Here is an 18,289-nt window from a genome sequence, read left to right on the forward strand (position 1 = left end):
AGAATCTGGGGTTACAATACGTAACGCAGCTTACACGTTACGAGCAGAACCGGAAGTACTAGATCTTCTTCTTCTTGTTCTTAGTTATTTTTTTTGTCAAACAACGTTAAGGTTCATTACCGCCACCTGCTGGTGTGGAGTGTGGACTGGAACAGCTCTAAAAAAAAACTATATTCTTTCATACAATCGAGTCTGTCTTAAATACTTTAATAACAATTGAAAGGTTTCAGAATTTGAATTACTTCGTAATATTTCTATATAATCAAATCTTATTTTGATTTCATTGAGTCTTTTAATCAATTGATTTCTTTCATTTTGGTATTTTTTGCAATGTATTAAAACATGTTCTATATCCTCATCTTCTCCACAGTAATCACATTTTCCAGTATTGTGTTTTCCAATTATAAATAATGATTTATTTAACCCTGTGTGTCCTAATCTAAGTCTTGTTATGACTGTTTCCTCCCGTCTGTTTCCTCCACCAGTCCTCATTTCTCCCACTTTCCGTTGAATTTTATACAACCATCGACCTTTTCTTTCTTCCTCCCATTGTTTTTGCCATTTCTGTCTCATTTTCATCTTTATAATGCTTTTTATTTCTGTTTTACTGAATTTTATTTCAATATTAACTACTTTATTTTTGGTAGCCTTTTTTGCTTCTTTATCTGCCATTTCATTTCCTTTTATTCCAATGTGTGCTGGTATCCAGATGAATGTTACTTTTAATCCCAACATTTTAATCCTGTACAGTGTTTGTTGTATTTCAAATAACATATCTGATCTACTTTCTGAACTATTATTTTTATACTGATTAATGAAGAGCTGGAGTCTGAACAAATTATTGATCTGAATGGTTTATTATCCTCAATCCATTGAACAGCTAATAATGTTGCTAATATTTCTCCTGTATGTACTGATAATTTATCACTGATCCTTTTCCCTACTTTTACTTTGWATTCTGGTACTATGAATGCTGCTCCGACTTGATCTACTGTATTTTTTGATGCGTCTGTATATATTTGAAGATATCCAAAGTATTGGTTAATATAATCTATGCCTGTATTTGAGTTTATAGTACTATTTTTTCCTTTTTTCCTAATAGTTTCAGATCCACTGATGGTTCTGCAAATATCCATGGATGTATGACTGGTAGTGGTATTGTTGGACTAACATCTATGTTATTGATTTGTATTTTCTGTTGTTTTCTGACTTATGATCCAACCAAAACTTTTAGTTTCTTTTTTTTCCTTTTCCCAACATAAAACTTGTTGTGTTGGATGCTTTTGTTCATGCCCTTTTAAATTTACCCAGTAATTTAACGCTAACTGTTCTCTCCTGATGTCTAATGGTGATTCTCCCATTTCTACTAATATTGCTCCTGTGGGTGTTGTTTTAAATGCTCCTGTAATTATTCTTAATACCTGATGTTGAATATTGTTTAATTTTTTTTAAAGATGTATCTGATGCTGAATTGTAAACAATGCTTCCATAGTCCAGTGTTGATCTGATGAGTCCTGTATAAATAGTTTTGAGTGACTTCCTGTCTGCTCCCCAGTCTCTTCCTGTTAAACTATTAAACTTTTCATGTAGTTCACAACTGATTTTGATCCATTTCTTGTCAGAACTAATTCTGAACATAAACACAATGCTAAACATAGCCTTCTTATTTAAAAGGAAAAAAACTTACCGATTAAATGCTATTAAACTTCATATTTCCGCCTGACGCTCTTCTTCGGTATTTTTAAATAAGTAACACGCTCCTCTAGCGGCTGCTGTAGGAAATGCACAACTCTCACCAGCTCAAAAAAAAAAAAAAAAATACTGTATATCTGTATAAAATTTGTCTAAATTGTTATTATTAAATCATCAATAAATATGAACGCAGAAAAATATAGTCAATAAAGTAAAATAAATGTAAGTAAACATCTATACTACAATGTACAAAATTGTGAAATCTCCAAATCAATTAAAGTTTTTCTGTAAATTATTATTATTATAATCTCTAATTTTCAAATTTGAGATTAGGTGTAGCTGGTCTGTCAAATTAGAACTACCCAGACCCCTGAAAATTTTAAAGTGAAAATAGGAGGGGGGAAATAGACTGACAAGCTAACAACTAGTCCAAGTGGTGTCAAGAGCAAATTGTATTAATATATAAACCTACAACAAATTACATTTTGAATATTTCACAGCAGTTCATACAAACATTCTCACACACGTTTACTGTTGCATTTCACAATTATTTACATAAATATATACTGTGATCATTTGCCAGCACAAGTAGCAGTAGAAGTCACAGAAATAACTTTAACACTTCCTGAGCAGCCTGGGGCATTTCCTGCAGAAATACAGTATCTTGTTTCATATCTTATTATATTCGGAGACTGGCAGCTTTGAAAACAGCATCAACTGTCCAAAATGAGACTGATCAGATATTTTGTTATAATCACTGTTTGTTTCTACAGAACTACACTATAAATGAGTCCTCCCATCCCTGAAAACTATTTCCTCTCAGTGGCTTTTTCTAAATTGAGCAGAAGCCTTTATAGCTTAGCTTTTCATGCAAGCTAAATCTATAATTTTTTTATTAGATTATGTCTTATTGGGTCACTTATTGTTGATAACCTCATCAATAGTAAGTTTATATTTTATACTTATGCAGCTCTTTGCTCTATCTTTAAATGTGAAATAGAAATGAACTTTAAAACTAGGAAATCTGTTTCAAATGTTGGCTTCTCCTTTGACACAATATGAATATGTCAAATGTTAAGTATGATTAATAAGTGTAATTAGTTTTTACACCCAATTAGTTATCGCATTATAGAGATTTTCTACAGGTTTTACTTCCTCATTAAGGGTCGTACTTGCACATCCGCGTCACTGTTTTCATTTATTTATTTATTTATTTTACAAAGCGCCTTTCGTCACTGTTGTCACATTTATAGCTGTTGTGATGAGCTCGCCACTGATTGGCTAAACGTGCACCACGTGACCTTCCGTCGGCTGGAGTTTCCACGACAGCTGAGAAGCTGTTAATGCGCGTGTTTCTGGTTTATTTTCACCTGTAACATTGTGCCTTTTCGACTCCTCCGAGCCCTGGTTTCCTATCATGGGAGACAAGAAGAGTCCCACCAGGTAAAACTTTTTTTCTTCCTTTTGCTATGTTCGAATGAAGACTTGAAAACCGAGGCTGTAGCGACCAGAAAGCTCGGTCGGTGAATGGATGAAGCTGTGACTGAAGTGTTCATGGCGGCAGGTTTGGTGGAGTGTTCGCTGACTGCTTCTGTGTGACAGTGACTCCGCCGGTGACCGAGCAGCTGGTGTTAACATTTCACTCACTCAGTCTGTGTTTTGCGTGTGTTTGAAGGCCAAAGAGGCAGTCCAAGACGTTCGATGATGGGTTCTGGGACTGTAGCGTCTGCACCTTCAAGAACAGCGCTGAGGCGTTCAAGTGTATGATGTGTGATGTCAGGAAGGGGACATCAACGCGGTGAGTGGATCCTGAAGCTGTTTATTTATCTACAAAATCAGCACTAATGGTAAAAATGAAAACCACACTCACGTGGTCTTTATTAGACACGCCGAAGTAAATTGAATAAAACATTCATGTTGGTGTATTACAACAACCATACATTGTTTAAAGGTATCATATCATGCTTTTAAATCCTTCWTTTTCACGTCTAAATCATTCACTTATGGTCTATTTAAAATAAAACTGCAACGCTTTGGTCTTAATTCCTCGTTTTTGTTGCTCCACAGACTCCTTGCTTTCCTTGCTTTTACCCCTGTTCTGAGTTGCCTCAGAGCAAGCTGTTTTGGTGCGGTCTCTTTAAATACAAATAAGATATTTCACGCCCCGCCCCCTCCAGGTAGCTGAGCGTTCGACTCCACCCCATTCGGCCATGTTTGTAGTTTCATAGCAAAAAAGTTATCTACCGACTAAAAACTGTTTTTAAGATAAAATAAGATAAGATAAAACTTTATTGATCCCACAGTCTGGAAATTTGCACATTACTGCAGCTTAATACAAGAGAGGCTGAGAAGAATAATGAAAGATTAATAAAAGATAACAAATAAAATCCCACAATATACACGTGATATATAGTAATGTACCAATGCACATATACATAAACACATATGCTTATCTATATACATATATACACCATAAAGTACAGTACAAAAATGAATGTATATGAAGGTGCATATTAGTGATGGCAGATGGCAAGAAAGTATAAGGATGTCAACAACGGTAGACTTGTCAATCCAGCCTTACATGTACGAGCCAGAGTCTGACCCAGTGCAAGACACTCAGAATGACAAACCTGCAGGACCACGTCTTAACGAACTAAAAATGATGCATGTATTACAATTAGCTTATTTAAATTCTATAAAATCAAACTCAGATGTTGAGTCGATATTAAACGTTGGCTGTTCGTTCAACCAGCGAGAGATGCAGAATGGCCACCATCTTACCCAGCCCATGGGGAGGGGCTGGCAGGAAGGACCTCTGCTGAGCTTCTGGAAAGCTGTTTCTGGCTTCTGATGTTGAAAAACTCTCTAAAACTCTGTCGATCTCGGGAGCTGCACTAACTTTTACAACCTCTGTTATGGGCGGAGTCGAGGGTTTAGTTGGCCAATAAAAATGTTACACCTTTATACAGGACAAGTTTTTAACAAATCAAATCTGTTTTGGGGGAGAAACTACTTCAGGACAAAGAAAAAGGGAGTGTTTTAGTTTAATTATCTTGCATCTAATTAAAAGGGAGAGCCATCTGCTTGCCTCAGTAAAATAATTACACTTAATTATAAAAATTCAAGTCCTAAGTTTCTAAGGATTAAATCATGGAATAAAACACACACTGTTTAAAATCATGAAATAAAAGAAACATCTTCTTCTGGAGTCCATCTGTAAACAATTAAATACAATACACAGTTACCACACAGAGTCCTTAGTGGGCAAACAGTTAAAAAGAGAACACAGTAGAGCTTCAATGGGCTTTGTTCTTTCTGTAAAAAGAAATAGGTAGATCACATTTCTTTGATTAAGATATATGAAAACAAACAGTTGTATAAAAACATTCAATCTTGTTTTTTTTTTTTTTCACATTTAATGAAGAATGTAGGTTCCTTGTTATCAGTCACCGAAGAGTCTGGTTAAAGGCATTTATGGCCCCTTTGAAGAGGAGCGAACAGACAGTCCTTATGGTCACTCCAACTTGTGGGGGTTCAGGAATGTGGCAATTCTTATCTATTAACAGTAAGGCGTCAGAACGTCTGGTGGGGTTTGGTGTAATGCTGCGTTCACACCGAACGCGATTTCAGCTTCAAAATCGCAGCCAACGCTGAAGTTGGTCGCTTGTGCACTTTGAGGTCAGACGCAGGACAGCTCTTGAAGCGCTGCACGGCAAGAGCCTCCCCGCCCCTCCCTCCTCTGTCAGGCTCTGTTTAATGTCGGACGAGGAAGTGGCTTTGCTTTATTTACAGAGAGCAAGAGCATGTCACGTTCGTCAGATAATTAATTCATAATTAATTCACCAGATAATTCAGAGAAGAGGCTCACAGCTCGCTTTTCAGAACTATTTTTCCAGTCTGATGAGTCACTGCCACGCTTTGGTGCGGATCAGGACACCGACTGCAGGCACTGGATTTCAGCTAAAGAGCTCCTCTCCATCTGTTTCAGGTTAGTGGACATAATTTAGTAAACTGTCCCGTCGGGAAATCTGTCGCTACGTCACACAGTGGAGTCTCTGATTGGTTGATGCGGCGCGTCGAGCTGCAAAAGTTCAGATTTTCTAACTTCAGCGATTTGCGCCTCAGCGCGTTGAATGCTCAGATGGTTCAAATCGTTCAAATTGCGCTGCTCTAATCGCGCTTGAGGCGCCGCAGCCCTTCCCGACGTTGCTTGAAGCGCGTCCACCATAGACTTTGCATGTAAACCTGCTGCTCCTGACGCTGAAATCGCTTTTGGTGTGAACGCACCATAAGAGATGTTAAATCGAGCCACAAAGGAAGTTCCATGCAAAAGTCCTTAGAAATAGTCTGAAGTTAAAGTGGGGTTTTCTTCCCTTTTTTGAGCAGTCATAGGAACAAGTGAAATCTAATCAGATATGATTATTTATATGCAGGAAAATGCTACAAATCTATACTTCTACTTAAGTAATGAATGTGAATACTTTTGACACCTCTGGTGGTTTTCCACCTTACTTGCGTGCTCCCTCAGTGTGTGCGGGATCATCATAGTGTGGCCATCCAAGACAAACAACACAGAGATGAGAAAAGAAGTGAAATAAAGTCACAAAACACTATTATCTGCCACAGTTTCCAAAAGTGCCATGGCTGAGTCCAGGTTGTTTTCCCTCTCCCCGCTCGGAGCCTGTAAACCGTGCCCATTTGGTCTAGCATCCTCTGAATTCTGTTGTCATCCAATAAGCATGGAAATCTATGCATCCCCATTGTACTACGGGGTTTGTTTGTGTTGTCATTTTGATGGATGCATTCAATTTTTTAACAAAATAAATAAAAAGAAATGCTGAGGTAGCAAAGATTTAAAATGGTGGGCGATTCTTGTGAAGGAGATGGCCCTCTCAATTAATGACCCACCATCGGTTGATGTCAAGTCTTCAGTTAGATTGGCCTAGCTTGAAACCAGGGTTAAGGAAGTACTAAAACCTGAGCTCTATGATAACCCAGTGGAAAGACTCTGAAGCCACGTGGAGTCGAGCCCAAGGATAACGTATCTAAGATCACCTTAGGATGAAAGGAGACAATAGTATAACCAGCTTGGTCAAACTTTGTAAATTAAGTTATCTCATGGGCTAGCTCTGTTCACACTTAAGAGTATGTGCTGTTAATGAGTCTCAGCTACAACCACATCAAATTGTCACTCTATCTGTAGATTTAACTGAGTTATTAGCTGTAGCAGCCATCTGGAATTAAGTAGATTGCAAACGTTTATCTGCTGTAGATGTACATCCAAGGATTTGTTTTGAGAGTTTCAATAAAATCTGTCCCAAAATTTAGGATCTCTTGCTAACAGACAGTGTTGACTCTAGTACTTGATGGGAAAGTTTTAAGAACAGATCTTGCGTGATAGGTTAGCTCTTAAAGGACAAATTGGGAATCACTCCCACCAAATTTTAGCTCAAAATCTGTAAAACTGACTGAATTATATTTGTGTTTACTGTTTAGCCATTCATGGCAGTCAGCTTCAATCAAATTTAAGTTGTAGATGTTCAACCTGTGATTACTTTGAGTGTTTCATTCACATTTGTCTTTTGGTTTATGGAACATTATTGCCCCTTGTCTTTTGGTTTAAGGAACATTATTGCCCCTTGTCTTTTGGTTTAAGGAACATTATTGCCCCTTCACCGTTGGGGGCAGGCAATAATGAAACATCTTCATTACTTAGATCTGAAGCTTTTGGACTAAATTTACAGAACCAACAAAAGACAACCTTTGTAAGGAAATAAAACACCCCCAGTGTTTCATCTTTACACCACATGTTAATGTTTAGTAGTATTTTTGTCAGTTATGAAGATGTTTCCCTGCTTCAATACACCTAATTGAAATTAATGTGCGATCGACAAGTTTCTGCTGATTTTGACGACAATCTGACTTTACTGTTTGAGTTAGGTGTGTCGAAGCAGAGAAACAGCTAAAACATGCAGGACAGTGGGTTACAAGGAACAGGGAAAAGACCTCTGGTAAAGAGAGTTTAACCAAAGTTAAAAGCTATGCTTCAAAGTCATTACCAGAACTGGAAGAAAGAGTCCTAAAAGTGTCTTTAAACATGGTTGCTCAGCAGAACATTTAGTCTTAATTCATTGTGTAGTCCTTAAGTTGTTTAACGCATCTCTGCAAACAAATGATGCTCATGCTTGTGTTATAACTGTGCTAGAACATTGATTATTTATAACCATATTTATCATCATGGCCTTGTTCATTGTTTCTGTTTTTAAGCTTTGAATCTAGTTTAAGACATGTGGTCCTTTAACTTTGTAACACCTGTATTGTATTGTATTGTATTGTATTGTAATGCATATAACTATTAGTTCTTAAGTTTAAGAAGCAGTTAATTATTATAGAAGGTCTATAGTACACCCAACATCCATCAATCATCTTATACCTGCATCTGCTTTTCATGGTCACGGGGTACACCATTGACAGGTTGCAAGTCCATCACAGAAACAAACAGCACAAACAAGCATACACACTCACTCATATAGGGACAGTTTAAGGGTTGCCAGATAATAATGTTCATGTTTGTGGTGTGTGGGAGGAAACCACAGTACCCGAAGAAAATCCACAATTTGATTCTGCAAACCTCTCTGAGAGGCAACAGCTCTACTAACTATTCCACTGTGTAACCTGGACCTAATTATAGGTTCTTTAATATTTAGTGGTTAGATAAATAGGTTTAAATCCTTAAATAAACTCAGTTTAATACTGCTTACTATTAGGATGTAATTATTGTTTATAGTGATATAAATAAAATAAGTAACTTTGTTTCTTTGCCACCTTGGCTGTATAAAGTTGAAAAAACACAACTATTACCCCATTCATATACCTGTGACAAGTATTGCATGATCACAATTGTAAATTTATATTTTCAAAAATGTCATATTGTAAACTGCACACTTCCTTTTATATTCAAAAAGAAGAAATGACTATAATTAGTTAAGTAAGTAAGTAAATTTTTATTCATAAAGCGCTTTTCTTAGAAATGATTTCACAAAGTGCTGTACAATACGAAAAAAAATACAAAAACAACAATGCAATGTGGTGGCATGATTTACCAAGAATGCAGAAACACGTTGGAATAAATGCACAGAAAGTCTGCGTGTATGGTTGTCAAATGATTTAATTTGAGCAATAACAGAGCAGAAGTCAATCAGAGAAGTCTGTCAAGTTGTGGCTGGCTCAACAGCGCAGAACAGCCGATAATATAACATTCTGTGACATGCTTACAACCAATCACAGTTCGCCAACTGTGAACCATCTAACAACCAATGATAGGGCTGTCAGCCCGGAAACACCTTATCAAAATAAAAGAGGTCATGCTTTGCTGGAGTCTTGAAGTCTGGGCTGATAGAGTAAAACAGCCTAAACTAGTTATCATGAGATATGATTACCGGACAGTGTCAAGGTAGAACAGATATACATAATTAATCCATAACAGCAACAATAAACATCATGGAGCCGTCAAATATTTCCATCTCAAAAGGTGTATCAGCAGCAACATTGAGCCAAATGAAAAATAAAGAAATAAGACACAACAGTGAAAATAAAATACCAGCCCATTTACATTTACATATACGTTTACAGAGAAATGCAAATAGTAATTGACCAAGGCAAGGGAAATCCAGCTACCACACAGATACTAGGTTCAACAGCATTTAAAAACATCTAACCAAAGGCTTGTTTAAAATAGAAGGTTTTTAAGCCCTTTTTGAATAGTTCAACATCATTGATGGAACGTAACGCGCAGGGAAGGGCATTCCAGAGGGTAGTGGCTGTAAATGAAAAAGCCCGGTCGCCATGGGTCCTATAGTGTGTTTGAGGACTGGCTAGTAGATTTTGATCCTGAGAGCGCAAGCAGCAGACTGGATCGTATGTGGAGAGCATGCCCCTAACATAAGCAGGTGCCTGGCCTCTTAAGGCTCTAAACGTAAGAACCAAGATTTTAAACCGGATCCTAAAATAAACAGGTAGCCAATGAAGTTCTGATTGGATTGGAGTGATATGACTAGATTTAGATGTTCGAGTTAAAAGTCTAGCTGCAGAACTCTGAACAAGTTAAAGACGATTTAGCTGCTTTTGGTTCAAGCACTTAAACAGGCTGTTACAATAATCCAGGCGGCTAGAAACGAAGGCATGTATGACCACCTCCAGATCTGAGGCAGACATCATAGACCGAAGATTAGAAATGTTATGCAACTGGAAAAAGCATGTAGAGACTAAATTTTTAACATGTTTTTCCAAAGACAGGTCCGAGTCAAATATAACTCCCAGATTTCGAGGACTCTGATGGACAGCTGAACACAGAGCCCAAGCGCTCCCTAACTTTAGGGATCAATTTTTCAGGGGCTAAAATTAGCACCTCTGTCTTATCCAAATTAAGCAGCAGCAAGTTTTCTGCTGTTGTATTTAAAATCTGGTGAGGTGTTCTGGGCACTGAGAGGAGACCCAGAGGAAGACCCAGGACACGCTGGAGGGACAATGTTTCTTAGCTGGTCTGGGAACATCTTGGGATTCCACCAGAGGACCTGGCCTAAGTGGGGAGAGGCAAGTCTGTGTCTTTCTGCTTCTGCTGCTGACCCTGCGACCCGACCCCAGATAAGAAGAAAATTGGTGGATGGATGGATGGATGGATGGATGGATGCACAAATATTGATTAAAATGCACCTTTTGCGTGCAAGTCAACATGTTTTTAATAGCATCCTTACCCCATAAACCAGGCATTGAATATTTATGTCGGTCTAATATAAGTTGGTGCTTTTAAGGTGGTTTTGGAAACTGAGGTTGAAATGTTCAGTTCAAATTATTTTTTGAGCTGTTTGGTCTTGGTGGTCATGGTAACTGCATACAAAGCAAACCACATGCTCGATCTACTTACAGGGTCTGTGTTTTAAATATAGCTACACAAAAACTAATACTGCTTTCTGGTTTCTTTCAGGAAGCCGCGGCCTGTTTCTCAGCTTGTTGCACAGCAAGTTAATCAGCAGTTTGCATCACCAACACATCCCAAAAAGGAGAAGAAAGAAAAATCTGAGAAGGACAAAAGCGACAAAGAACCAACATCAAAGAGGAAAAACTATAGAAAGATGAGGTAATCAAACCCCGTTTTTTCTAAAAGAAGTAGGTAAAGCTGAATCTCTTCTTTCTTACCATTTATTTATTTTTTTATCTTTCTTTTGTCTTACCAGGCCCAGATTAAAAAACATAGACCGGAGCAGTGCCCAGCATCTGGAGGTGACAGTTGGAGACTTGACTGTAATTATCACAGACTTTAAAGAGAAATCCAAACCCGCTTCTTCCTCAGCGAGCACTGCCTCCGCAGACCAACACAGTCAAAGTAGCTCAAGCTCCGATAACGCCGAGCGGGGGCTCTCCAGGTGCTCCTCACCTCGAGGGGAGGGCTCCCCCGTTAACGGAGAGGCTCACTAACTTTTCTCACGCTCCCGGTCAGCACAGCCCACGGTTCTGCACTGTTTTGGCAACCTTAACCAGAAATGAAAACTTCAACATGCACATTTAAAAACATTTTTATATAAAACTTTAATGTCCAGTACGACAACATTCACCTCCACTTGAGTTTGGATACTTTGCTGCCCTCTGAGGATGTGGAACAGAAGCATTAAGTCACAGATGCGAGTGTAACCGCACCACATTGCACTCAATTTTAGTTTGATTTTTGAAAACCGTCTTACTCTTGAGGCCATCTTGTGTTTCTAACATTTTTAGCATTACTTTCACTTTGTTCTTATAACACTGTTTAGTCGCCTTTTTCACCTCTTATTTTCTTCCACTGGATGCAATAATGTTTACGTCTAATATCGGAGTACAAATATCGAACAGTAAGCCGTGTGTTGATAGTTGAGCATGATTTAATCTATAGAATGCTTTATATTGTAAAATAATGATGGATAAAGTTAGCTGTAGATACTTGGATATGTTTTTTTTATCTTGTGTAAGAATTTTAGATAAATACAGCTTTCAAGTTTCTTGTCCAACTTTACACTTTTTTATTGCACTGCAGAAAAGTGCTGTTGTCTTTAATCTAAAACCATCACTTTATTTCAAATTTTGGGATTGATGTTTTATTCTTGTGTGCTTCAACTGTTGCGGGGGGAAATGTTTAATGTGGTTAACATCATCTGATGAACAAAAGTATTTTTTATATATAAATTAATATTGTACACTTTGCAAAGTTGTTTCGTAATGATCCCTTCAATTCTCAAATTGCTTATCTACAAGTAGTTTGTGGTGGATTAAGTGTACCATTTTTTTTCTGCAGTTAATGCCATTTTTTCTTTTAATCTTCAGCTTTTTTTCAGTCTGAAATGTTTGAATTTGCTCAATCCATGTTTCATTTTACAGTAAAATGTTTCTTGAACAAAACCATGTTTCACAGAAATAGTTTTCCCTTTGAACAGATTTGCCTCCAAAACAATCCTTTCTTTATAGTTAATCTTCAGCTTGATTATCAGTATTTACATTCACAAAGAAAACTGTTGTGTTTGTAGTAAATTATACCCTTCAGTTTCCTTTCTCCTCTTTTGTGGGTATCATTTTGTTTTTATTTTAAAGTGCTGTACCACGCAACTGCTTTGCTTATTTTGGGGTCAAAGTGTATCTTTTTTATTGCTGATGGTGAACGAACCACATCAGCCAAAAAGTTTTCTGAGAACCCTGGTTTATTTTTTTGAAAACTACTTAATATTTTATTTTTCATGCATTTAAACTAGTTTTTAACTTAAGATTTTTAGATGTTCTTGTTAGGGTCTTTGCAACAAATAGCAGAAGCACCAGGATCACAAAAATCTTTGCTCCTTGAAGGGACCCATTTTACCTGATTCTGCCTTTAATGCTAGAGCTTGAAATTAAGAATATCTTATGGTGAGATAGTGTGCATGATTTGTTTGTGCTAAAGTGAAATCTTGCAAAAATATGTTGGTGTTCAGAGAATAGGTTGAGGATGACTCTCAGCAACTAACACACTAAAGTTAGCTCAATTTCTTTAAGTTTGATCAGGTTAAAAACATTTTGTAAAACATTTGGCTAAGGTTTACTAACTATGTATTAGCTTGGATAAAGTTGATGACTTGTAACATCAGCTCACTTGGTAGCGCTGTTGCCCCTCAGCAAGAAGGTTGCTGGATCGAATCCCAGCCGAGGACCTTTCTGGGTAGAGTTTCTATATTCTCTCCATGCATGCATGGGTTTTCTCCAGATACTCCAGTTTCCTCCCACAGACCAAAAAATGTGAATGTTACTAAAGGCTAATTGGTAACCAAATTGCCCCTTGATGTGAGTGAAGGGTTATTTGTCTGATGGACTTGCCACTAACCCAGGGTGTACCCCGCACCTCCCACTGGGACTGCTGGATAGGGGCACCGAGAAGGGGTTAACTGCGGAATCAAAGTGGGCGTGTCACAAGAGTGGGCGTGTCAAAAGCATGAACACTGGGCTAGGAGGCCTACATGATGGTATCCTTAAGACCCTGCTTGATCTCTTTACAGCCTGACCCTGACCTGACTAAGGTTAACCGGGAGAAATGTGACCCAAGTAGGGGTCTTCAGAAAAAGTGGTGCCGTACAGTAACACCCCCTTTGTTCTTGTCCAATCAGGTGGTGCCGTACGGTATCGCCCCTTTTTTGCTTGTCCAGTCAGTTGTGTCCCTTTTAACAAAGTCCGTCAAATCAGGTGTGTCGCTTTAGAATCGCTTTTCCTTGTGACATGCCCACTCGTCCGCAGAAACCCCTACTTGGGGGCACCAGTGATCCTGAAATGAGGAAGTGGTTAAAACAATGGTTTTGTGCGATAATTTGCTTAAAAGTGTAATTTTAGAAGTTAACACCAAAATTGTTAATAAATATGCATGTGTTGAGGATGACTTCAACTACCACACCTAAAACTAAACTAAACTAAAATAAGTTAATAATAATAATTTATTGATCCCGTGGTGGGGAAATTAATTCTCTGCACTTTACCCACACGTGTGAACACGTGGAGCAGTGGGCTGCCATCTTTGAGAGGGAACAGCTGAGGGCCTTTCTCAGCCCAGAGTGGTTCTGGTCAGTCCGGGGAGGTGAACCTGCGACCTTTCCAGTTACAGGCTTTGTGCCACCACTCCCCTAAATGTTAGCTCTTTATCTGTAAAACTGGCTGAAGTAGCCATTTTTGTATTGGATCAGGCTGGGTGCCCGTGAGTTTACATCAAAATATTACTTTATGTTAAGAGATATTTTACTAACAGACAGACAAACTCACATGCTGTAACACAACATGATTGTGGGCACTGATTGGTCACAGGTAGACAGCTAACCGGAACAAGTGTACCAGAAGTGGGTGGGGTCAAAAACTGTAAACATGCAGGGTTGCTAGTAGCGTTAGTCAGTCAGCAGCACCCGATCTAAAGATCAACTAAAACGTTTCTTTGTCGCAAACAATAATGCGAAACGCAAAATGCGATGCTATCTTCACGCATTTCTCCTGTGCGTGGTCTTCACCTTCTTCTCGTTGTTGTATGTCTTCAGTCAGCTAGCCTCCACCTTGGAGGACCGCGGCGAGTGGGGAGGAGTTGATGACGGTACACCCGGCAGGAGCGCTCAGGACACCGGCCACGTCCTCAGGAAAACACCGAGTCTGGCAGGCCTCGGAGACCGCGAACCGGGACTGGACAGGTAGCTTAGCTTAAGCTAACTTGTGAGTCAGTTAAAATAAAATTATTAAAAGGTATATTTAGTTTTTTTTTTTCTCACTGTGGTAACGTGACACTTAACACCCACACACACAAAACCTGTTTTGCCATTCAGCAGGGAAATAGTGTTCAGGTAATGGCTAGACTTGATGTATTTTTTTTTTTTTAATAGAAAAGACAGTCCAACTTGGTAACGTTGTCACTTGTACAAAACTGCTCATTTTGTATCTATTAACCACTACAAGTTTTTTTTAGCAAGGTAGCTTAACGCTAACTAATTTAGCACGTCATTAATCTCAGTTTAAGGCTGGATTTAGAGTACAACCATCTGTTAATGAACTGTTGGAGGAAAGACCTCATTTTAAAAGTTCTGTCAAAGGGATTAATTTAACGTTCAAGATCCAAAAGGTGGTGTTTTTATTCTGTCAGGTGTAAATCACTGTCAGTTTCTTACTGGAAACCATATTGGAGACTGCCTGCTGATGTTTGTGGAGTGAACTGCTTTTTGGAATCGTCTCTTAGGTATGACTGATTTTGTGAACCTTTAAAATTTTACTAGTTAATAACTTTTCAATTTGTATCCACTTTCAAAATGTCCCAAATTAATATAAACGCCAGGTTTTTGCTGTTGTCTCAGTGTTTATTGTGACACCTCGTGAATGATTAAAATTAAACATACCATAAAGAAATACAATGACATTTTGTACTGAGTACTTATCACTAATTGATAGCATCTTGACATTACATAACCTGACTAACCGATTATTATACAGCAATATCTTATCAACACAGTATTTGCTCTTACATCAGTTGCTCTAAAATGAATGTAACCCTGATGAAGTCACACCCCGCCTTAACGCTTGTTTTAGTAAGAGCACATGAACCACACTATTCTTTTATGAACTGAATATTGGTAAATATCCATCCTTATGGTACATGGTAAAGCAATTTATTTCTGGTCGTGTCGTTTGATTGACGTGAAATCAGGAGACTTATGTGACTTTTTTGTTGTTGTTTGGCTGGTATGTTCAGGCTGTTAATGAATTAAAAGCTTAATTTGCTTACTGATTTAATTACTATGTCTTGACTCTTTTAGTGACAGATCAGGCTCGGTTGCCAAGGAACATCACGATGAGAGGAGTCACCTGGCTGTGGTGGCCTGTGGCCCCAGGCTGGAGGAGACTCTCACCATGTTGAAGTCTGCGTTACTCTTCAGCCAAAAGCCGCTGCACTTCTACATCTTTGCTGAGGATGAGCTACATGAGAGCTTCAGAGATGCAGTGAGTGTCTTCCACAACAACCCAAGAGTTTTACTTCCAGGAAATTTAACAGACAAAATCAAGTGATATGGTTGTTTCTTTGGTATCATGTTTGGTAACTTAAAGGGGTCCACGATTAGTTGTAACATCAAACTTTATTTGATAAACATTTATTTTAACTGTAAAATAAAGACTGTAAAAATACTGTAGGCTATTTAGTTTTGTAAATTTTTTTAAAATATATTTTAACACGGACGGAGCCATTTTATTACACGCAAAGCATTCTGGGTAAATGACATCAACTAGGTCATCGGTGCTAGGCTGCTAGCGAGCTATATCCACCCTGAAGGTTAATTTAGGACAATATCTGACGACTGGCTCTTTTAAATGAAACCAGAGAGCGTTGACAGAGAGGAGAAGGTAGAAATGACTCAGCCTGGAACTGAAAATATAGATGGAGGACAACAGAGCTGCTTCATGAAGAAGAACCTCAGCTTAGCCTGTTAGCCTTTGCGCTAGCGCCCACGCTATATTGCTTTATATGTATTAGCTCGGCGCTAGCGCGACAAACAAGCTAAACTGCCGTCCTCCATCCATATTTTCAGTTGCAGCTGAGTCATTTTTGTGTTCCCCTCTCTGTCATGTGGATGGAGGACCTCAGTGACGAGAGAAGAATGTGTAGCACTGAGCTAGTACATATATTATGGTGATAGTGTCGGGGGTAACGCTAAAGCTAACAGGCTAAGCTGAGGTTCTTCTTCATGAAGCAGCTCTGTTGTCCTCCATCTATATTTTCAGTTACAGGCTGAGTCATTTCTACCTTCTCCTCTCTGTCAACGCTCTCTGGTTTCATTTAAAAGAGCCMATCGTCAGATATTGTCCAAGATTAACCTTCAGGGTGGATATAGCTCGCTAGCAGCCTCGCACCAATGACCTACTCACGTCATCATTTACCCAGAATGCTTTGCATGTAAATAAAATGGCCCCGTCTGTGTAATATATTTTTAAACTTTTAGTTTAAAAATGATAAAAACTGAACATCCTATAGTATTTTTACAGTCTTTATTTTATAGTTAAAGTATATGTTTATCAAATAAATCTAATGTTACAACTAATTGGGGATCCCTTTAATGAAGGAAAGAGAAGTGAAAATGTTCTCAGCTATACTGTTTACACTTATCCTCAATGTTCATAACTGTGTTAATGAATCCCAGTTGGCCAATTGAAATATTTAGCTAATACGTGTTTGCAAAGGCAAAGAATTGCAGGATCTTAATTTCTATTATTCCTTTTGTGGAGATTTATTAAAATTAAAATAAAAACTGCTATAGTAGATCACAGGTACAGAGAGTTTGCAGAACCTGTGGTACTGAAACAACACAAAGCAGGGAGTATGCTTTTGTCCCAGAGCTTGTTTAGTTAGACAACAGGAACCAGATAAAGTGACCTTACGATTCAGTAATAAATTAAACATTCTTATCTGTCAATGAACTGATATGATAGAAAGATCACGCACCACAGCCATGAACGATTCTTTGAAATCGGTAACAAAATGCACTTTTTAAATTACACAGATAAAAAAACACCAAAACTGGGTGGATGCTTTTTTATACTCTTATGTCCTAAAATTTCATTTAAAAAAGATAGCTGATTAAACAATTTTTCCAGACTAAAATTTTTCCACATTCTTTGAAAATGTCTGCCTTTTCTTTTCCTCTTTCACAACTTTTCAATGGATTGCAGGCATCAGGTTTAAACTTGAATGACTGATTACAGTAATTGTTTATTAATTAAGTGCACATGAATCAATATTTAAGAGGCTCATTTTCATCTGTTGTCCTGAACAAAACAAAAAACGTGTTTTAAAACGTGTGTAAAACGAATACCACAACCAAAAAAATCAATCCACAGAAACAAAACACACAAACTCTATAGGTTACCCAGTTAAAACAGACTTCTTTTATGAATTTGTACTTGACTAAATTTCTTAAAGATGAATTTTAAGTTTCTCCTGAACAACAGAGTAATTGTCACAGTCTTTGACATATTCTGGTAGTTTTAGCCATAAATGTGGTGTTCTAATTGATGTCACCCTTTTCCCCAATTCCATTCTCCATCTTGCTGACTCAGTCCCCACTAGATTGTGATTCTGAAATTTATTCTAATTTTATAATTCTGGATAAAAGACTTTAATAGTGACCGAGCAAGCCCATTTAAAACGGAGTCTTATTTTTAGGGCTAAATATTCAGTGATAAGAGTCTAGAACAGAGGTGCCCAAAGTGGGGCCCGCGGGCCAAAATTGGCCTGCTGAGCCATTTGATTTGGCCCACCAGCAGTTGTCCTGGTTACTAGATTGTAATGATGTTAATATTAAATATAAAATACAAGTAACTACAAGAGACATTTAGATTAGATTTAAGCCCATATATAAATTTGCACAACTTATAAGACCACATATACTCAAATTTTAAATTATGAAAAGTCCCATGAGCCTTTGCTGCCTGAGGATACGTTGAATTTTCTCCATGTCCATGAGCTGAAAAAAAAAAAGAATGTGGGCAACCACAATGGCTGCTAGCTTAATCATAAAAAATAAAACAATGTTAC

At 37.9% G+C, this 18,289-nt stretch overlaps 2 protein-coding genes across 3 annotated transcripts in view; both read left to right on the plus strand.

Moving 5' to 3' along the window:
* Positions 1–2,961: 2,961 nt before the first annotated feature.
* On the plus strand, positions 2,962–12,120 carry LOC106526266 (YY1-associated factor 2). Its single transcript, XM_014020830.1, has 4 exons — positions 2,962–3,135; positions 3,368–3,490; positions 10,676–10,828; positions 10,926–12,120. Exons 1-4 carry the CDS (start codon positions 3,110–3,112, stop codon positions 11,164–11,166), a joined length of 543 nt encoding a protein of 180 aa, XP_013876284.1. The 5' UTR covers positions 2,962–3,109; the 3' UTR covers positions 11,167–12,120.
* A 1,940-nt stretch (positions 12,121–14,060) lies between these two features.
* The window catches only part of gxylt1a (glucoside xylosyltransferase 1a), a 13,975-nt gene continuing 9,746 nt past the window's right edge, over positions 14,061–18,289 (plus strand). The window contains exons 1-3 of one of the 2 annotated variants that reach the window (XM_014020832.1): positions 14,061–14,405; positions 14,852–14,944; positions 15,519–15,702. In XM_014020832.1, coding sequence (XP_013876286.1) covers positions 14,188–14,405; positions 14,852–14,944; positions 15,519–15,702 — 495 coding nt within the window. In that variant the 5' untranslated portion in view covers positions 14,061–14,187. The remainder of the gene's footprint in view (positions 14,406–14,851; positions 14,945–15,518; positions 15,703–18,289) is intronic. The other variant, XM_014020833.1, reaches the window with a different exon arrangement.

Source organism: Austrofundulus limnaeus, unplaced genomic scaffold (genome assembly GCF_001266775.1).
Source record: "Austrofundulus limnaeus strain Quisiro unplaced genomic scaffold, Austrofundulus_limnaeus-1.0 Scaffold267, whole genome shotgun sequence".
Classification (NCBI taxonomy): domain Eukaryota; kingdom Metazoa; phylum Chordata; class Actinopteri; order Cyprinodontiformes; family Rivulidae; genus Austrofundulus; species Austrofundulus limnaeus.